Below are 22,540 nucleotides of genomic sequence, written 5' to 3'. Positions count from 1 at the left end.
TATGCATACCTGTTTATAGATATACATACATTCACACACATATATGTATAAATATACGCATATATGTATGTTTATCTAAAATTGTTTATAGTGTCAAGACATCATGACATAGGCATGGGGGAGAGATAGCTCTCACATCAGCCAGTTTTTGCCAAGCTTTGCTTTATGATTATCCAGTTAAATTAACCTTTTGGTCCAGAACCCCTTGGAAATAAGTAGGGTCCCATAAACAAATGAGAATGTCTAAGGCCTTGCCCTTTTCTTCATCTCATGCGCTCCAATGCCTTTACCTATATCCCTTTAGCATAGATTATTTTTATTCTCCATGTTCAGGGAACACTCCCACCTGGTGTTGTGCTAGCACTAAGCCTGGAGTGTTAATGGCCTTTAAATTAAGGGCTGCACAACCTCCGCTGTTTATTCACACTGAAGAGAGGTGTTTTCTTTCCTAAATCCCCAGTGTTGATCCCAAAGAAAAGGCATTCGTTTTCCACTGGCTAATTCTGAAGACAAACAGGAACCCACATCCTCCATCAGACTCCAAGAGACCTCACTGCCGCTGCAGAGAAAGAGACCCACCTGGGCAAAATATGGCTATCATTAAGAAAAATATGTTTCCTTCTCATTAGAATCCATCCCTGCATTTAGGAAGCCTTGCTCCTCTGGGTCATGTCACACAAGCACAGAAACTTCTGGGGTGCTGGAATTTCCACTTCAATATTCTCTTTAGCTGACAGATGTGTAAAATCTCAGTCCATGAGACGAGTCCCTAGTGACTTGCGAATGGAGAGTACAGACGGAGAGCACAATTTACCCAAGGAAAGGTCAACATTAATTTATGCTCCCAATTCTCTTCTCGGGCAGAACTTTGCCTGCCTGGAGAATGTGCTCTAAGTGTTGCATTGTGCCTGGTCAACCTAGGCCCTTACTTCCAGGCCTTTCCCACTCAGAAAATGCCGACTTTGAATTTTCAAACTAAGCCACCAAGGGAAAGCAGAGAGGTCAATGAAAGCAGGCGGGGTTCAGAGGTGGCTTTGTGTGCTTTAAATAAATGATGCTAAATCTTGGAACTTCATAGTGGGAGTGATTTTTTTTGTTCCTTTCTGCACCCTGAGTGTCTCCCACCAACTTCAAAGTGACATCCATGAAAGGAGGAGACATCAAGGATGTGACAGGGAATAAGAAGTAGATCTGACAGAACAGGACAGGATGCTATCAGTTGGACCATTAAACAGGAACCAATTAAAAAGAAATTCAATCGAGCTATGGAAGGATAGATTTGTTATGCAAATGCCATACCTGTTATTAAAAATGTATTTGTTGAGTTTGCAGATAGTATTCCAGGAATGCTTAGTACATTTTTAATACCCCCAGCTAACATTTGTCCCTCATCCATGTTGAGGTTGTTAACCTACAACAGTAGGATTTGAGCTTGATCGGCTTGAGTTGCATGAACAGGATCCCCTTGCCGTGCTTGAAAATATTCTAATGGACCAGACACAACCCTAAATCCTGATCACGTGATGGCTGTCATGCTTCTCACCAGGGCTGTGCTGCTACTTCTGTGTGTGACTAGCAAATGAAAGGGACACTCAGAACCCAGTCTTCAGTTCTGCTACCAGAATAATCTTTACCTGTGCTCCCTAAAATCAATGATTCCATCTCTAGTGTAGAAAAGTCAAACTCTTCTACCTGACAACTCAAAGCCCTCCAGCTTTCAATTAGCATTTATTACATACTTGTTATATGGAAGGAAGGAAGGAAGGAAGGAAGGAAGGAAGGAAGGAAGGAAGGAAGGAAGGAAGGAAGGAAGGAAGGAAGGAAGGAAGGAAGGAAGGAAGGAAGGAAGGAAGGAAGGAAGGAAGGAAGGAAGGAAGGAAGGAAGGAAGGCAGGCCCTCAAAGAACTCATATTCTATTGGTGGGAAATAACATGAACACAAAAAAGTAAACAGAAAATATTTGTAAAAACCTTTACAACTAAATCCATATGCTACTTCTCCCAAAAAGTCATCCCTGAGCTTCCCTGGAGGACAAGGACCTTTCCATAACCAACATGATACTTCACTTTGTAACTTTTACCCAATATTGCATCTTATAGTCATTGTGTTGATGTCTTGGTCTCCTATCAGAAAGTGAACCCCCTGAAAACACAGAATGTGTCTTATTTCAATTCTTTATCTCCCCCAGGAGTTATTACAATGCTATGTATACAGTAGACATTTGATTGGCTGCACTGTCCTGTTACTGCATTGTAAAAGCAACCCTGAGATTGATTTTGATATTTCAGCAGAACATATGAAAGTCCCCTCCATTGAGACTGCAAACTATTTCTTCCCAAGATATCCCATGAAGTCTGAGCTCAGTTTTGAGATGAAGAATCCTCAGATGCCTTTAATATGATCACATCACACATTAAACTCTAAGCCTTCACAGTAAATATGAAATTCACAGAGCTGCAATATCACAAGCCCTGTAACTATAGCATTATACATTGAAATGAAACCAGAAGGGTTTTGTTGTTTTGCCACCACCACCCACATCCTTGTATCAGTATATGGACATAGTTGTTTCCCGTCGAAGGATTGAAGGATGCAATCCCCACCATTGATGTTGTTCATTGAGGACAACAAGGAGGATAATCTGTATTCCCTGGCTTAAAAAGCCAAATAGAACTCAGCTCTTAGAGCATCAGACTCTTCTCCCAAGCATGGGTGATCCTCTTTCTTGATCTGTTGGGTATCTGTGTTTTGCTGACCTTCACTTTGGCAGCCAATTCTACATACTCTTTTGAATCCCTCTAAGTCCTGATTCCTTCTTTCTTTCCTTCTTCCCTTTTTTCTTTCTTTCCTTCCTTCCTTTCTTCCTTCCTTCCCTCCCTCCCTCCCACCTTCCTTCCTTATGTCCTTCCTTCCTTCCAGGCTCCAAACAGACTTCTCCCCCTCCATGTTCTCAGACTCTGTAATTAAGAAGCACTAAACCTCTACACACAACCAACTTTCCCCACTGGCCCTGCACTCAGACAGCTTTGTCATGTTGCATCACCCATGCCACACCCCTACTCCTTGGCTCTTGCCTTGAGACTCCCAGGTTTCACCCCAATATCATTCCCCAGGTCTGCCACAAGAGCAAGATAATTACGAACAATAATTTTCAGTCACTTCATCTTGAGTGACAATAAGATACGGTTCTTGGAGAGAGGGGCAAGGAGGATCAGATTCCTAGGAATTTCTAATGAAGGTTCCTGAGACCTATTAGAAATTTTAATGGAATATTAAAACAATTACTTTCCCTTTAATGAATTTTCTGTTTGATGAATGATGGAAATATGGAAATTCAGCCTAAGGAATTACTGAAGAAACCCTGTTTCCATGAAAAGAGGATTACCCTCCCTTTTGCTCAATTTATACAATGGGGACCAGATCAGGGATGGTCTCTAAAATGTCAGTCCAAGAATCCAGAGGCATCCTTGGCATTAAGCAGGTTCTACATGTAAGGATGCACTGGGTCCAGAGAAACTGAGGAATTTCTTCATTGATTGGGCAAAACCTTAGAAAATTCCTCCACTACATCTGGCTAGGGAACTCAAGGACAATGTCAGATCTAATCTTCTCTATTTTTGTGAAGAGCCCTAGGGTTTAAACTAAGACAATGGAACCTATGATATGATGCTACTTAAAATTGATCTGCTCTCAACCTCACCATCTCTCTTTCTGGATTGTTCCTAGAATGTTAGTCCAAAGGGAAAAGGCACTGTCTTCAAGTGAAGCATGATGAGGTTTCCTTAATCCTTCAGATGTGACTGTAGTTAATTCTGGCTAATTTGTTTTCATCTCAAACCACTCCATGGCCAGTGCAAATTTTGACTTCATTCAACATGAGATGACTAGCTTTGAAGAGGAATCTTCTGATTCCTGTGTTAATTGCCCTATGAAATCAGCAGTAGAGAAACCTGTGGCAATCTGAATTTTAAGAGAAGACATGAGGAGAATCTCTAAATTCCCTTTCTTTTACTGTGAGAACAAATGAATGCTCATTTGGGGGATCAGGGGGAGCCACAGAGAAACCTTACAGTTGGTGGTTTGTTAAAATGATTTCCCAGGAATAAGGCATGTTCTGAAATAAAAGCATCCATGGTACCCATGGTCAGGTCCTAGCATCCCCATCCCATTGTAGGCACTTAGCACAAATGAGAAACCAGTGCAGAGATAGCTATGCTTAAGACACCTAAGGTAGATGCACCACATCTTGTCTTCCATCTCTCTTCTAACCTTATCAGGATGCTCTAGCATTTGCCTTGTTTTCTTAGAAATGATTATGTCTATCCACAGTCTATTAACCTAGCTCCTTTCTGGACAAAGTGTACATTCTCAAACTGGTTCCCTTGGTGTTAGGGATGCCATCCCATTATTGGAGGAGTGAATTTTTCTCTTGGAAAGGCTTACTCAACTGGGTGGAGCTCCAACTCAAAATGCTATCCTCTCTCTGGTAATATCATCAGCTCCCCTAGGTTTAAGTCTCATCTCCATGCAAACAAGTCACAGGTATATACATTATACACACACACAACACACACCGTATGACCAAGCACTTACTGGAATTTTTCAAACTACATGTCTTGGGAGGAACTTAAATTCAAATGTCCAAAACTAAATGTATTATCTTTCCCAAAGCTCTCTCTTCTTCCAAATTTTACTATTTTTGTCAAGGCACCACCATACTTTCAGTCTCTCACTTTCATAACCTTGGTATCATCCTCAACTCTTCCCTCGCCCTTGTCCTACACATCCAATCAACTGTGGTAGACTTGGCTCTTCTCAGCAATACAATGATCCAAGAAAATCCCAAAGGACTCATGATGGAAAATACTCTCCACATCCAGTAAAAAAAAAAAAAAGAACTGTGGGATGTAACTGCAGATTGAACCATATTATTTCTACTTTTGTTTTTTTTCCTTTGGGGGGTTTTTCTGTTTTGTTCTGATTCTTCTTTGATAACATGACTAATGTGGAAATATGTTTAATGTGATTATACATATATAAAATATAAGATTGCTTTCTGTCTTGGGGGAGGGAAGGAAGGGAAGGAGAAAAATTTGGAACTCAAAATCTTATAAAATAAATATTGAAAACCATCTTTACATGTAACTGGAAAAAATAAAATATTATTAAGATTAAAAAATAATTAGTTCCAATCCATGTTTTCAGCCTTACTGAAATGAAGCCTACTTCTACACTTTTTGCTCTAGCCAAACTGGTCTTCGATCTCTTGCTTACACATGACACTCCATCATTTCCTCCTTGTCTTTGCACTGGCCTAACTCCATTCCTGAAATGCATTCACTCCTTACCTTCACCTGCTAGAATCTTTTTTCCTTCAAGTTGCCCCTCAAATACCACTTAGTGCATGAAGCCTTCCCTGACCCACCCAACTTCTTCCTGCCATCCGTCCCAAACTACCTTCCACTTATAAACTGCTCTTTTTCTTTTTATAGTATTCAGCATGCACTTAGATATATACTATTTTTCTATATTAGGCTGTAAACACTTTGTGAACAGAGATTGCTTTCATCCATTGCATTGATTGCCTTCCACCTAGCATGGTGCCTTGCTGATTAAGATACTTACTACATAAACATTTGTCTATTAGCTCCTCATACTCAACAGGCAAGTTCGCTAGCCCTGATGCCACTAGTCATGAGATAAGAGAACAGATTTAGCAACTGTTGCCAAGTGCCATGAAAACTTCTATTTTACTCTCCATGAGGTCCTCAGGTATGTTCTGAGGACAGAGCTAAAGAACTAATAGAAAATAATTTAACAAATCATCAAATTTTTTAAGGGGGCCAAACCAAGTCTTACAAGGCTGGACATAATTCAAATCTCAAGTACAGAAAGATGCTTTTGATCAATGGGTTACTTATTTACTGAGCTAAGCCAAAAGAAAAGGGGGGTGGGGGGGAACTGATCCTAAAAAAGGAAGATAACAGGAGCATTTAATAGATTCTGATCCCATCATGTGAAGTTGAGAACATGTGTCAGGAAATTGTTCATTGACCTGATTTTACAAGACAATCCTCTTCTGCTGCTAAAATGGCTTCCACAAGGTTTTCTATTCTCTAATGTTGTTTATCTCTGCTGCATAAATGCTTAATCCTCTTTCAGTGGCTTCTCTGCCCAATACCAACCCAAAAGAAAGACAACTAAGTGTGGCCCCGGGCAAGCTGACCGCCATCTGCCACTCAGCCTGCAACTTGGCCAATGACAAAGGTTCTCTGGCTAAGGAAGTCAATGTAAGTATGCTGTGGTCCTTTTGTAGAGGTAAAAAAAAAAGGAGGAAGAAGATGGCAGCTCTGATGCCCTTACCTCCACAGAGAGCTCTCCAGCACCTTTCCCATGTCAGCGTGGTAATACTTGGTCAGAATCAAAATTACCTATGGAGGGGAAAGAAACAAAAGAGATCAATGGCCACTTCCAAACTCAGAGAGAAATACCATTTTTTAATCTCGTGATACATATTTCATCACATATCAAATGCTGTAGGTGGACTCTTTGCTTTTACTTCTAGCTGTTTTTAGAAGGAGGCGCTGCACTCAGGTGGTCTTCCACGCCTGTTTGGGGAATATGAAAGTGACTCTGGATTCCCAAATATTAATGCCAATGAAAAACAAGTTCTCATAACCCTGCAAGGTTCTATTAGTCACCGATTCATTCAATAGGCATTTATTAAGCACTTATTTTGTGGCAGGCACCATGCTAAGCACTGAGGATACCAAGAAAGAGAAAAACATGGTCCCTGCCCTCGAAGAGCTTGCATTTCAATGGTTGAGGCAAGCATTCAAACATCGATGTATATGCAAGATTTTTTCAGTGTAAAAAGGAAGTAATCTCATAGAAAAGACACCGAGGAGAATGTTGAGGGTATGGGGGTGTGCAGAAAAAGGCCTCCTGCAGAATTTGAACTGAGTCTTGAAGGCAGCCAAGGATGCTAAGAGGTACACATGAGGAGGAAAAGTATGGGCAATACAGTGAAAGGGCAAAGATTTGTGGGATGGAGTTCTCTGAGTGAGGAGTGGAGCAGCTGGATCACAGAGCAAGGAGAGGTTAATCAAAGGTAAGAAGCAGTAAAATCTCCAAGCACCACCTCAGGAAGAGGTTATGCATCTACCAAGTCTGGAATATAATCCCTTCTCACTTCCTTCAAGACTAAAATCAAGCATTATTGTTTATGCAAATCCTTTTCTGATCTTCCCCCACTACAAACCCTGGTGCCTAACCTACCTGACTAGTCCATAGCTACCTTGTATTTTATATACACACACAACATGTGTGTGTTTTATATAAACATATACCATGCATATATGCATAATGTATACGTGTGTATACACATATTTATTCCATATATGTGGATATGGATGTATATACATGTGTATATATACACATAAATACACATGTATGTGTGTTCATGTTGTCTCCTTTGATTTAAATGTTAGCTCAAGACCAGGGATGATTTTGTTTTTGTTACTGTATCTCCAGTGCTTAGCACAGTTTCCAGTTCCCATGCTGGGTGCCTAAATAAATGCTCACTGATTAACTAATCAATCAATCTAACTTCTGAGAGGGGCATCAGCAGAAGGCTGGCCACCTTCTGGGAGTAATGTGTTAGTCTGACCACATTCTAGACTGCTGGAGAAGAGCATCCACAGTGATGCACCTCACATCTTTTTCAGTATCCCAATATACACAATAAATTACACTGAGAAACAATTCCAGACATGTCAAAAATACAAGCTAATATCTGTACGTAGTCTTGCATCTAATGTTAGACTCTCTGGATTTCAAAACCAGTTCTTTTTTTTCTCTTGATAATACAGCTCACCAAAGACAGCTGCCAATGGGCTCAAGTGATTCAAACCCAGCATTACAAAAACCAGCATTGTCACCAGAGAGAGGCATAGCTGAGTTGGTCCCAGCCTTGCCAAAGAATGGAGCCAGCTTGACTTCTCTTCAGGGGAATTTATCTTAACCAACATACTCGGCAAAGGCACTGGGCTCCAGCCACTGAGTGGTGCTTTGGTTCTCCCTCCAAGCCCAGAAAGACGGCCTGAAATATGCCATCTCATTACTTTTCTTGAAATGGTGGCTGCTTTCCAAAGCATGGTGGGGTGGGGGGGAGAGGGAATGTATAAATCATCCATGGTTCAAAAACTAAATAAAAACTGGATTTAGAGCATAAATTGAGCCCCACTTAACAAAGACATTTTCATTAGGAACCAATGAAGAAAATGGAATGGGTTTAAACTGAATGGAAACCTATCCATTCCAAATTTCTTTAAAATAGTTAAGTTAGCACAAAAAATATACATAGGAAGTAGACATCTATCAAGTCATGGACAGTGGTCCAATGGGGAAGGAGATTCATCCAATATTATTTCACTGGCCACTGTATTTTAATGTATGTCAAATTCCATTCCACTCTCTGCCAGCCCATGTTAGTTCTTAACACTACAGTTGCCATGGGAACCCCAGAGAGGTAAAATCGGAACAGCCTCCAAGTCCCTGCACAGCTGTTAGTTTGGTTAATTCGGGGTCACCACATCAGCCATCTCCAGCTGTTTGGATCTATCATTCAACTGGCACCATCTTTTTTCTCCAATAACCCCCTTAATATTGCCAGAATAAACAACCAGGATTAAGTGAGGCATGAGATTTCCTAAGAGATGAAGAAAAGGTTGTATATGGGGCACATACATCTGGATATTAACACTTTAGAAATAGATAAGGTCCACCTTTCTTCTCTTATAGAGACTCAGAAAAGAAAAGAGACTGGCCTAAGGCCACACAGTCATTTAAAATTTAGTCCTTCTCACTTGTGGACTATCCATACCCTTATCAACCTCCCAAGACTCCTAATAAATGGTTCATAAAGACGTCCTCATCCATTCTCAGAAGAGAGAAATCATTAACAACACTGGTTGTCTTACTCCACTGCCTCCACAAGCTTCCAAGCCAATGGCCCAGACTGGAACTCATTAAAACCTCAGGTTTACTACTTATTTCAGGGAAAACTGACAACTATTCCTTTTAAGTGTAAAGAGATAACACTTCTATGCTGCACGGAAGTTTTAAAAAAGGCTGAGAAATGCTTTATGAGAAAATAATAATAATAAAACAGACCAGTCTGAATTGTAGCTGAGTCACCCAGCTACTAAGTGGGAGAACCGGGATTTGAATCTATGTCTCCTGGCTTTGAGAATAGTACTCTTTCTATTACCTTCTATTATCTCCACCTAGGTGGTTCAGTGGATGGAACACAGGCCTGGAGTCAGAAAGACTGGAGTTCAAATCCAGTGTCAGAAACTTACTAGCTGTGTGATAATGAATGAGTCACTTGACCTTTATTTGCTTCAGTTTCCTCATCTATAAAATGGGGATAAGAATAGTACCAACCTCTCAGTGTTGTTGTGAGACTCAAATGAAATAGTAATTTTAATGCATTTAGTACAGTGTCTGGCTCATAATAAGTTTATATATATGTATATAAATATATATATATATATGTATGTATATATATGTGTGTGTGTGTATAAATTTTATATAAATAAGTTTATATGTAAATACATAAATGTTAGTTAGTATTAGGGATTAAGATAACAGATGAAACTATGCTTCATAGTTTTCAGAGATGATTGAGGGATCATTGAACATTTTAATGGAAATCAAGTGAATTATTTGAATTTACACAAATATTTTCTTTTCGCTTTCAAAATGCATGATCCATAAAGAATTGGTTAAGATGCCTATGAGAAAGAGAATATTTCAATGGATCATTGAAATTCAAGAGTGTAGCCAATCTTCCATTGGGATAGCTCATAACCCATCCATGCACTTTCTCATCCCATGCATTTTATTGATATATCCTTCCCTAAATCTATAAAAATTAAATAGATAGAAATAGACAGATAGAGGGACATGGAAAGATGGTAGGCAGGGTGAGAAGGTCAGGGCTCTCTCACTTTTTACTTCTGATTCCTCCGACCTCCACTCTTCCTCTTATCCATTTCTTAGATTCCTTCCTTCTGCTTCCCTTCTTTTCACTGGTACACTTTGAATCCTTGTTCCCTTCCTCAATGCTGACTGGCCCAGATCTTGAAAGCTCTCTTAGCTTGCCCAAGCCTTGTCATCTATCTCTTCTTGGTACTGATTGAGGTCTGGTAACACTCACACCCCTTGCCTCCTGTGAGGACCAAGACTGGTTGAATTTGCCCTGAGAAGTGACTTCTCTTCTAGCTAGCTCTTTGATGACCCTGATTACTCCAAATACCCTTTTCTTTTCTTTTCCTGGGGGGGGGGGGAGGGGGATGGGGTTATTAAGACCTATAATTTTATTGGTTTGGGAACTTCAGATGAGTTTCTTTATTTATGTACATATGTGTATGGAGAGAGAGAGCAAGAGCAAGAGAGACAGCAAGAGTGAGAGAGAGCCTGGCCTGGGAGCCCTGGAGACCTGGATGCAAGTTCTGCCTCTGACATAGATTGACTGTGGGCCTCTGGATGAACACTGGACATGGATGATATGGAAAACCCAGAACTGAACACAAGGAAGAGAGTGGGTTATATTGCCTCTGGGACACTGGGCAGTTCTTTGAACAATTCCAAGCTTTCTTTTTTAAAGGCCCATCTTTTTTTAAATTTATTTTTTGATAGGGCAATGAGGGTTAAATGACTTTCCCAGGGTCACACAGGGAGTAAGTTTCAAGTGTCTGAGGTCATATTTGAACTTAGGTCCTCCTGAATCCAGGGCCGGTGCTTTATCCACTGTGCCACCTAGCTGCCCCTTTAAAGGTCCATGTTAAAAACACATACATACACACACACACACACACACACACACACACACACTAATATACTTCCATTGATTCTCTACAGGTGTGAGCCCTACACTCTCCAGTGAATGTAAGTTGAGGGTCAAAGGGAAGTGGAGAGGCATATGATGGACATGGATAGCCTACACCACCAATCCTCAACTAAGAGCTGCCCAAGAGAAATAGGAGGAAGGATGTCATCAGAGAGATCTCAGTGCATCTTGTGGTGAGAGTGAGGTGGTGACAGTCTATAGGCTCTATTTGTAGCTACAGAAGACTAAGAATAGCAGAGTAAAGTCTCCAATTTGTTGCATTTTCAGAAGAACAAGGGCAAGAGTTACACAGAATAATGAAGAGGCGAGGGGTGGGCTATGATCTGAATCACTGCAGTGTGTGTCCACAAAGAAGAAATCGTTAAGTTCATAGAATAATCAAAGTAAAATAAAATGTTGAGCAGCACAAGGAAGTGGAGAGAGAACGCAGTGTCGCTGATAGATAGATAGGGTGCTGGACTTGGATGCAGGAAGTTGTGGGCTTAAATCCAGCCTCTGATATTTACTAGCTGTGCAAGCATGGGCAAATCATTTTTACTTCTCTGTTAATTTCCTCATCCATAAAAGGTGGATAATAACTCTTATAGGTATTCCTTAAATACCTCACAGGGTATTTAAGCATACTACAAACTATGAAGCATATGGTTCACTGGAATAAGCAGCTCTCAGGTAAGGATTCTCCCTCTGCCAATATGGGTTGGCAACTTCTCTATCACTTAAACTCTTTGAGATTAAACTCTTAAATATTATATAAATGTCACCTATTGACAGAATTTTTAAAAGGAATTTAAATGTTAACATTCTTCAGTCGTAGTTGCTTTTGAAATCATGATTTTTTCAAACTTTCCAAAAGATTGCAAATTGAAACATACCTATATTATAGCCCATATTTCTGTACAGTGTATCTTTAAAGCACTTTCCATTATGTTGGGGAACTGATACCTACAGTAAGGCAATGACTTAACCGAAGTCACATGGTTAGCAATTGGCAGAGCTGAGACATCTCTCCTTTCCCCTCTTCCTGTTAGTCATGTAGCACTTAACTCAATCTGCTATACCATCCCTTCATCTTATACAGATGGGAAAACTGAAGATGGGAAGTTAGAAAGACTTCATGTTGTTGTTCAGTCATTTCATTCATATTCAACTCTCCATGACATCATTTGGGGTTTTCTTGGCAAAGATACTGGAGTGGTTTGTCATGTCCTTCTCCAGCTCATTTGACAGATGAGGAAACTGAGGCAAACAGGGTGAAGTGATTTGTCCAGGGTCACATAGCTAGTAAGTGTCTGAGGCCAAATATGACCTGAGGTCTTCCTAACTCCAGGCCGGGCACTCTTTCCACTATGCCACCAAGTTGTTCCCACAGTCAAACAGCCAGTCTATATCAAGATCAGGATTCCAACCCAGATCTCTGAACTCTAAGAATAGTTCTCTTTTCTCTTGACAAGGCTGGCTGTCAAAGTCAGAATCCTGAATAACAACTGGGGAAATGGATTATCAGGTCAATGTTTTGTTCCCAGGTACTAGTTCATTAATATGTTTCTTCTGTCATTTTATCTGCATTCCAGCAAAAGAGGCTAATGGAGTAGGCTCAAATGAGAAAGTGGATGCCATGTGCTTTGGAAACTTGAAAGTGCTACATAAACTTCAAGTATTATTATTTCTGTTGTTAGTTGTTATTGTTATTTTATCAATATTATAATTATGAGTGTTGTTACTATTATTAGTCTCTGAAGGCTTTAGAGAGCTCTGAGAATAGCTCGACTACACAAAATTAATGGATAAATGCCCATTTTCCATAAAGCCCATGTAGTAATTTACATTGTAACAATGATATATGGAAGGTGACTCAAAAAGTACTGAGTTCTCTGTCACAAAAGGTATTCAAGCAGAGACTGGGGGACCCCTTGCTGGAGAGATATTTTAGGAGATTCACAATAGTCCCAGACACAGTCCTGCTGGGATCCCTTCAGGCTCTGATACTTTTAAATCCAAGTTCTATGTTCTCCATGCTAAGGCCCCTTCCAGTGTGAACATTCTTTGTTCTTTGCTCAAGGGCACCTTTGGACTCTAGCATTCTATGTTCCTTTGAATGAGTCTGTGAGGCACTTGCTTGATTCCCAGTGATGGTGATTTCAAATGCATATGTAGCAGCTGAGATAAATGGTTCCATGTCGTTCTGTCAAGAGCATTAGATTGAGTTAAGAGATCTCAATTCTCGATTTGGTTCTGCTGACAGCTGGATATGCGATGAGCCATGCTACTTAACCTCTTGATCTTCTGTAAAACAGGGTTTGAAAAATATTTGTCTTCTCTGTTTTGTAAATCAAACAAGATAACTAAAGTACAACTGATCTGCAAATTATAATATTCTATGGGGTTATTAGTCATTTATGTTATAAAAGAGTAAATTTCAATGTACAAGTCACTGGATATGGTTTTCTTATGATGAAGACCAGCATAAATGTTCCTCCAAGTGTGCCTAATCCTTCCGAATACCTATATTCTCCAAAAGGCTATTCTCTGGAGGTTCAGCTAGGCTCGTGGATTTAATCCAGAGGTCCAGTTAGGCTGAACCCATTGCTGAATATCCCCTCAGCATCCTAACATCATACCCATCCCAGTAATAGGGTAACTCTGAAATCACATCAATGACCTGGACTAGTCACTTAATCTTTCTGGACCTAAGATTCTTACCTGCAGAGGGACAAGTTTGGGCTTGATTCTATAGGGTCCCCTCTAACTCGAAAATAACTATGATTTATTTTTTTAATTTTTCTAATTTAACCCAGTTCTTAACCTCATTTGTATTATATACCCCTATGGAAATTTAATAATGTTGATGCACCTCTTTTCAGAATAATCGTTAAATTTCAATTTGATGTCAGTGAAAATGAAGATACAATTTTTCCCTTCAACAAGTTCATAGAACCCAGGTTAAGAACTACTGCTTTGTGCAATGAGCCAAGAAAATCCCAAAGAACTCACGATGGAAATGTTCTCCACATCCAGAAAAGAAAAAAGAACTGTGGATTTTAAATGCAGATTGAACCATACTGTTTCTACTTTTTAGTTTTTTTCTCTTTTTTGAGGATTTTCCCTTGTGTTCTGATTCTTCTTTCACAAGATAACTAATGCAGAAATATGTTTAATGTGATTACACATATATAACCTATATCAGATTGCTCTCTGTCTTGGGGAGGGAGGAAAATTTGGAATAGAAATCTTATGAAAACAATTGTTGAAAACTATCTTTACATATAAGTGGAAAATAACAAGATACTTTTATGATAAAAAAGAACTACTGCTATAACCCATGTCTTCAGAGCCATATTTGTGTTTTATTCAACCATTGACAACCAACCCCAAGTACAAACTAACTTCTCTTTTGTCTAGATCCCTCACCCCTCAAATAAGTAAAACAATAAGCATGCAATAAGTGCCTACTATGTGTCAGATATTGTGCTAGACCCTTGTGATAAAAAGACAAATATAAAACAATACTTGTTTCTCATGGACTTCACATTCTTTCTAATTATTTAACAAAATAAGTATTCTTTCATTGTCATATAAATAGGCCTGAACAAAGTGAGTGTATCCTAATACATGTAATGGGAAGATTTTTCCCTCTTCATTCAGAGAAGATGAGTGATAAACTAGGAAGAATTGAAATTAGCATGATGAATTGGGGTCATGCCTCAGATACTGACATGTTGGAAGTAAGATTCCTCATGCTAGAATAAGGGATTATGTAATTCTTTCCCCAAAGAATTTGATTCTAGCTCTGAAGCCTGCCCTTTAACCCAATGTGACCAGTTCAACTAGCCAATTGCCTTAATCTCTCCCAGGGCTACTAGCTTCAGGGTTCTCACGACCTCCATGCTATCCCATAGAACAGGATGGAGTTCCCCTGGACCTGCTTATTGGCTTGAGGACCCCTACCCCCAAGAAATCCTAAATTAGTATGTGATTCATTGAGAAAGTCTGCCAACCAGAGTGATCACCACTGGCCCTCTTGCCTTATTTTTTAATAAACCCATTGGATCAGAGATATGACTCAGGAAGGGACTTCATGGGCTATCTAATTTTACAGGTAAAGAAAATAGCACTAAGGGAAGTCAAGTAATTTGTTTTAGATCAGAAAGATATAAAGTATGAAAGGTAAGTCCAAGGTCCAGGAATATCAGTTATTTCTTCTGTACCAACAACGCATTCCTTGGCTTCACACTTTGATTACAAACCCTGAACAATTTCCTCTGCTGGGCCATAGTTGGGAAAAAAATAAAAGGATTTTGAATCTAGGAGGCCCAAGTTTGAATCCTGGCTCTACTACCATGTAACCTTGAGGAAATAACCTCTCTGGGTCACAAAGGGGGCAGACAAAATGAAAGGAGGAAACAACAAGAAAATACCAAACTTCATTCTAAATCACTGGGGCAAGAAGGATTCATTGAATCCTAGAGCTGGAAGTTGATCCCCAGAGATCATTAAATCATTGGATTATAATATTTAAAGCAGCAAGAGTCAACAATCCAACCACACATTATGTAGGTAAGATACTATGGCATAAGGAGTACTTTCTCAAGGTCACACAGAACACTAGTGAAAGAATCAGAGCTGAAACTCACCTGATTCTTGGTCCATTCGGATACCTGTAACCCTTCAAAAGCCCTTTCTATAATAACCCTACAGAAAACCTCATTTATTCTAGGTCTGGACCCAATGTAATAAGGGCTAACTCTTGCAACTGCCCAACATGGCTTCTATAAGCTTTCAAGCAAACAACTCAAGTCAGAACAGACTGAAACCTCATTTTTCACCAACCAGTTGAATTGGTGGCTTACAGCAATGCTGCTTATGAAAAGATTTTTTAAAAAGCAAACCTTAAGTATAACTACAGCTCATGATACTCTCATGCAAAGAAAGTATCTGACAGTCATTCAGTCAACGAAATTCAAAACTGCTTCCCATATCAGTCCATCTCTCCAGCTCTCATTCCGCAGTTCAATTTGGATCCACAAATGGGGAATTATTGCCCTGAGGAACATATAATGCCATTGCTCAGAACTTCAATAAGCCTGTTAAATTCATTTAAAAATGAAGACGCCCTATACTATATCTCAAGACTCCTGGAATGAGTTTATGGTAAATGACTTAGGGGCTAGACAAAACCGCAGTCCCCGGGACTTTGGTCCCTTAAATGGTATTAGCAGATCTATGCACCAGTCATGTGCAGGGGTTGATGGAGAGAGAGGGAGTCTGCAAGTGCCAAAGCCAAAAGAATTCTGACAAAATGTTTAATTTCATCTCCTGGAAAGATATTTTGGCTGTTTTCTATTCATTTTTTACATAGGTAAGCCTTTGTGTCCTGGGAATCTTCATGTCTTTGCAGCTGGAAAAGCAAGCATGGTATAGTGAAAACGGAGCTAGGTTTGGAGTCAGAAGACCAGAGTTCTGGTCCTGGCTCTTTTTCATCTTGCCATGATGCCTTACTACTATGTGCCTCAGTTTCCTCACTTGTGATATGGGCAAAGAAATTATCACTACCTATGTCATAGTTTTTATCATGTGAACCTCCTGAGCCTTAGTTTGTTCCTCTCTAAAATGGGGGATACTTGGGGGTTACTTGCTCCTCTATAAAATGGGTACCTTCATCCATGATTTCTTGTGTTAAATGAGTTAATCTTTGTAAAGTATTTCATAAATATTAAAGCTCTATAGAAATGCTAGTCATAATACAGATATCCTTTCCACATCGCGACTTTCCCCATCTCAGTTTCGATATATCGTGGGTCAGAAAAGAAATTAAATGGGAATTTGGGGAGAGTTTTGTGGAAAGCACAGACAACACACTAAGGACAGGAAATGACACAGAAAAAAGTTTAGAAACCCAGAAATGCATAAAACATATGTATGGCATTATATAATATTAATATATTTTATCTTTTAATACCACAATAATTCAGCCTTCTTCTCTGGTATGAGTGGAGAGCCAAAAAATTATACACAGACTTTCCACATTTGGTGGGGCACCTTGCCCCTAAGCCCCACAACGTGGAGGGGATAACTGTAGTAGTCATCACTGCCATCATCATGGTAGTAACCATATTAAATGAAAGATGCATTCAGATGTCCTGTCCATCTCTCAGGCCATTTTCCATTAACCCTAACAATCAAATGAGATGGTAAGATAGTGAGAGTATGTGTGTGTGCATTAATATGTATATTTATGTATATATGTATATGTGTGTATGTGTATATACACATGTACATATATCACTATATTGATATCTCATTTGATAGGATTATACATGTATATACATAAATACATTGGTATTATTAATTCTATATTTTATAGACTCTCAAACCTAGAAAGGTAACCTAGTTCCAGGGTTCTTTTCTTTGTTTTGGACCCCTTTGGCAATCTAGTGAAGCTTATGGACCCTTTCTTAGAATGATCTTCTTAATTAATTTAAGGAAATATTAAATTTCAGTTAGAAGGTCATGAAAAACAAGATATTATTTTCCCTCCTTCATCCAAGTTCCTTGAACTCCTGAAATCTATCCATGGACCCTGATCTAGTTTAAACCATCCCTGAATAGGAAATGCCTCTGTAACATTACCCAAAAGTACTCATTATGCTTTTACTTTACTTGAAGATTCATCCTCCACAGATTCCAAGGGCTCTCTGATCTCACAGAAAGGGACATTCTCTCTGGTGATAACAGATGGCAACCTATCCATCTTATGAAACTATTATTAATATTCTGTCCATCTTGTGAAGCTATTATCTATATCCTCCTATAAATTTGCCACAAGGAGTCTATAGAATGGGTTGGAGGCTATCCTTGCCCCCTCTTTACATTGTTTAGCTATGAAAGAAGCACATGGGCTGTTCATCACTTACAGCTGCTTCTTGCCACCTGACCAATCCTTCTATTTAATGTATATATGTCTGCATTTATATACACATATATCTGTGTACATATATGCACATATCTATATAAATGTATATACATTGCATATATAGCACATATACACACTCTCCATATATGCTATATACAGATATAGACATTATATGTCTATATCTGATACATATCACATGAATATATGCTATATACAATATGTATATTGCTACATATACTATATAGGTATATAAATACTATATATACACATGAATTTGTGTATATACAATTGTGTGTGTGTGTGTGTGTATTATACTGCAAAGGGTCTAGGAAGTGGGTTCTTTGTGTCTAAGAAAATGGATTGTACCAGCATGGCAAGGTAATATAATAAGAGCTACTAGCTAACATTTCTATAGTGCTTACTATGTGCCAAGCACTGTGTTAAACACTTTAAAATTGTTATCTCAATTTGATTCTCACAATGAAAAAACTACATATATGGGTATATATACCCATCTATCTATCTATCTATCTATCTATCTATCTATCTATCTATCTATCTATCTATCTATCATCTATCTATCTAACCATCTATCTATCCATCCATCCATCATATATGTATATATTCCATTGATAATCTATTTGACTCTACTTCTCCTTTCCAATCCCTCTGTAGCTCTCCTTATTATTAATGAGGAACTTAGAAGTGGAAAAGGAACTTTCAGATCATCTGACTGACCAAATTCCTCATTTTGCAGAGGCCCAGCAAGGTGATGAGGCAACCAAGAGCACATGGGTGGGAAAGAGCAGAAGTAAGGCTTGAGTCTGGCTCTTCTGATTTCATCTCTATGGCTCTTTTCTACTGCAGTAATCCAGTAAAATTCATATCCAAGAATCCTGCAATAGGCCTGGATGGCTTCAGGAAATTCTAAAAGTAAGGAGCTATTCAGCTCCTCTGTGTCTGACTCTAGACGGATGTCCACTAGCCTGCCTCTGGCTCCTCCTTCGAGTGACTGGGCCTACATTTCGCTTCTTTTCTGCAGGGTTTGAGAATTTTCAACTCTTATTTGCTGTCTGGATCATTGCCAAAATGCCATCTATGCTTCTGCAAAGGGACTGAGGAAGGGGCTCTTTGTGCCAGAGAAAAGGGGCTGTTACACCATGACAAGGCAAATTACACAGAGAAACAATCAGAGGCTAATTGAATGAGCTAGAATTGCAAACACTATATTAAACATCATATTAAATACAATAAAGTACCTCTACTCCTCCTGTTCCTCTCCCCTATTCAAACACCATTCCCCATCCAAAGCTCCCAACAGATGCTGCTGCAGAATCCCTCCTGTGCACTTGGGATAAAGACAAATAATTATCACCAGCCTCAGCTCTGTCCTTCATTATATCACCTCCAACCCCTCCCATTCCCATCCTTACCTCACCCCCTGAGTCCCGCCCCCCCCCCCACACACACCTCAGTCTAAGCAATACAATGCAGTTCTTGGCCTGCCTTTCCTTCTTCCTCAAGCTTGGCTGTTTCTGGGGATGCTCAAACATCACAAAAAAGAACCTACTGGCAATAGAATACTTGGACAGGGAGAGGAACAGAAACTTAGAATGGAGTGTAGCTTTGGGAGCTGGAGCACAATATAGTTATGCCACATGTCAGCAACCTGAAGCCAAAGGTAACTAAAACTGGTGAGTTTTAGTCACCATCATCAGCTTCCAAAACAAAATGACCAGAAGTTCAAGTTTGCTAACCCATCTCCCTTCCTGTACCCTTCTCCCAGCTCAAAATACTGCTTCTCCTAGGCACCTTGTTTTCTCCCATTTTCTCCTGGTTATTCTCAAGTTGTCATTGAGTAGCCCTGCTTTCTCAGACTTAGACCAGCTATGCAAAATGTCTCCTCCCTTCCATGCCTGCATAATCAAAACTCCCATTCCCTCAGTGAGGCTGAATCTGGCTTCACATCACAAAGAAATCAATGTAAGAAATTCATGCTAAGGTGCAAATGACAGATAGATTAACAGAGGGAATTATAATACAATCGATGTGTCTCAAAAAATTCAAAGAAAAAGGATCAAGTAATAGAATCTGAGGAGTTTAGGGGAATTATGAAATAAAGTTGGTGCTGGGCACCTGCCTGAACAAGAGAACATACAAAAATTTTTTTGAGGAAAGTCTAGTTGAAGTAGAAGGATAAAGAAGAAATTGACCTTAGTCAAGAAGAGATAAAGAAGTTAGAAGTCAGAGGATTTGTGGTGTATGGTGTGGTAGGGGAGGAATACTTATAAAATATACTAGGGGACAGCTAGGTGGAACAGTGGAAAAAGCACTGGCCCTGAGTTGAAATCCAGCCTCAGACACTTGACCAGTACTACCTGTGTGACCCTGGACAAGTCATTTAACCCTCATTGCCCCACCAAAATACATATACATATACATATTCACATACACATACACATAATGCACATGCACATATGTATATACACACATACATGTATATGTATATATATATATATATATTATATACTACTAAAACTTTAATACTGGTTATCAGTTCAGTCATTTTTCAGGTATGTTTAACTCTTCGTAACCCCATTTGGGTTTTTTTTGGCAGAGATACTGGAATGGTTTGCCATTTCTTTCTCCAATTCATTTCACAGATGAGAAAACTGAGGCAAACATGGTTAAGTGACTTGCCCAGAATCACATATCTAGGGCTAGATCAGAACTCCAGAAAATGGGTCTTCCTGCTCCAGGCCTGGTGCTCTATCCATTGCACCACCTAGTTTCTCTACTAACTATGGGACTTTGAAAAATTAACATTATTTGGGAAAATCCTTTAACATTCCTAGGACTCCATTCCCTCATCTGGAAAATTAGGGCAGTGGACTAAATGCAAGGGTGTGCTGGAGACAGCTCCTACCAGCTCAAAGAAGAGTCAATTGTCAATTTTTAAGTGTAAGCGCTTCCACCTCCCACAATCAGCAAATCCTCCCATCTTAAGAAAGTGATGGAGGAAAAGTTAATAAATCAAATTAAGCTTAAAAGTATGTCATATGTACTTTTCCCCACAGAGAGCTGAGTGGTTTTTATTCTTTTTTTTTTTTTGAGGCAATTGGGGTTAAGTGACTTGCCCAGGGTCACACAGCTAAGTCAGATTTGAACTCAGGTCCTCCTGACTCCAGGGCCAGTGCTCTATCCACTGTGCCACCTAGCTGCCCCAGAGCTGAGTGTTAAAAATTTACCATTAAACCCCTGACCAGAAAGCCTCTGAGATTCCTTTGATCTCTAGATCTCTGATTCTATGGCCCTATTTTATAGATAAGAAAAGGTTGGGGTCTTCTCCAAAGCCGTGTGAAAGAACAAAAGAGCACAAATTTAAATCCAGGCATGTGACTTCTGGTACAATGAATGAGCTTTTCATTATTCCACATTTTATCCAAGACACTGATGGCCAAGCATACATCACGGTTGTCTGGAATAATGGTCTACCTCATGTTCAAAGCTGATCTCATTAGTGAGTTACAAAATAGGTTACTTACAAAATGGAATACTTAGCAATGAACTCCTACCCTAGAGTAAACTCTTCATGCAGAACCACCCCAGAATGGCTCCCATGGCATGTTCACACTCTAGGCAGCTATTCCAGGGCTTCCATCTGAAAATGAATAGCTCTTCAGGCAGTCATTACTTGTTCTACTCTGCCTTCAGAACAGTCTATTAGTGAATAATGACCCTGGAATAGATTCTACTATAGGAATAAAGGTAGGCAAAATTAAAAGGAAGATTTAATGATTTTTAAGGGGATAAAACAAAGATGAAAACCCAGGGTATCTTACTTTAAGGATCATGGCTTGAAAAAGATTCCTTAGTCTGAGTACTTTCCTTTGTAGAGAGAGATTTTCTTAAATTTGAGGTTATACTGAGTGTGAGAGCCTAGATAAGTCACCTGCCTCTCTTTGAGCTGCAGCTTCCTCAACTGTAAGATGGTTATATAATAGGTATAAACCTCTACATAGATCTACACCAGAATTGCAAGAAAAAGTATTGATGTTAATATAAATAATAACTCAATCTCCCAAGTTACAATCCTCTTCTACTTCCCCTTTCTGCTGGTTTCATATCTGCTGGAATTAATAACAGCTCACTTGATTTCAAACTTTGGTTCTGCTACTTAATACCTGAGTCACCTCCAACAAGTCACTCTCAAGTTTTCTGGGGCTCAGTTTCCCCATTCTGTAAAATAAACGGGTTCAACTAGGTGACTTCCAAGCTCCATTCCAATTCTAAAAATACATTAAGTAATCCTTGAAGATTCCTTCCACCTTTCCATCTACTAGTGCTCAGGGAAATCTAGCTTCTCCCCTAAAGTTATCACATTTTGTAGTACCCTCTCCAAGGCTGACTATTCCTTCACTCACAACCTCTGACATACAGAGCCAGAAAGAGGAGTTGACATCCTTTTTGAGCTTCCCTCTTTCACCATCAATGAGAAGCTACATGACTTTTAAAATTAAGTCTATTCTGTACAGTTTCTTTTTAACTGTCACCTATTGAACCCAGATCACTCTTCCTCCTCCACAATAATTTCAATACCTGGTCTACAATCGAAGTTTCATTCCTACAATCACATGTTTTCCCAGATCATCGGCCATTCCTCTCCAATAGCCTCTATTTCTTGTCTACTTCCATCTTTCAGAACATTGGTCAGT

General features: G+C 39.4%; 1 protein-coding gene across 4 annotated transcripts in view; it reads right to left on the bottom strand.

The window, feature by feature from the left end:
- The window catches only part of SORCS2 (sortilin related VPS10 domain containing receptor 2), a 1,257,082-nt gene that overhangs the window by 818,170 nt on the left and 416,372 nt on the right, over positions 1–22,540 (bottom strand). For all 4 annotated transcript variants that reach the window (XM_043971225.1, XM_043971226.1, XM_043971227.1 and 1 more), the window contains exon 2: positions 6,364–6,431. In XM_043971225.1, coding sequence (XP_043827160.1) covers positions 6,364–6,431 — 68 coding nt within the window. The remainder of the gene's footprint in view (positions 1–6,363; positions 6,432–22,540) is intronic.

This window comes from Dromiciops gliroides, chromosome 6 (assembly GCF_019393635.1).
Source record: "Dromiciops gliroides isolate mDroGli1 chromosome 6, mDroGli1.pri, whole genome shotgun sequence".
Taxonomy (NCBI): Eukaryota; Metazoa; Chordata; class Mammalia; order Microbiotheria; family Microbiotheriidae; genus Dromiciops; species Dromiciops gliroides.
The sequence above is the reverse complement of the archived record's forward strand: the minus strand, read 5'-3'. Positions and strand labels throughout refer to the sequence as shown.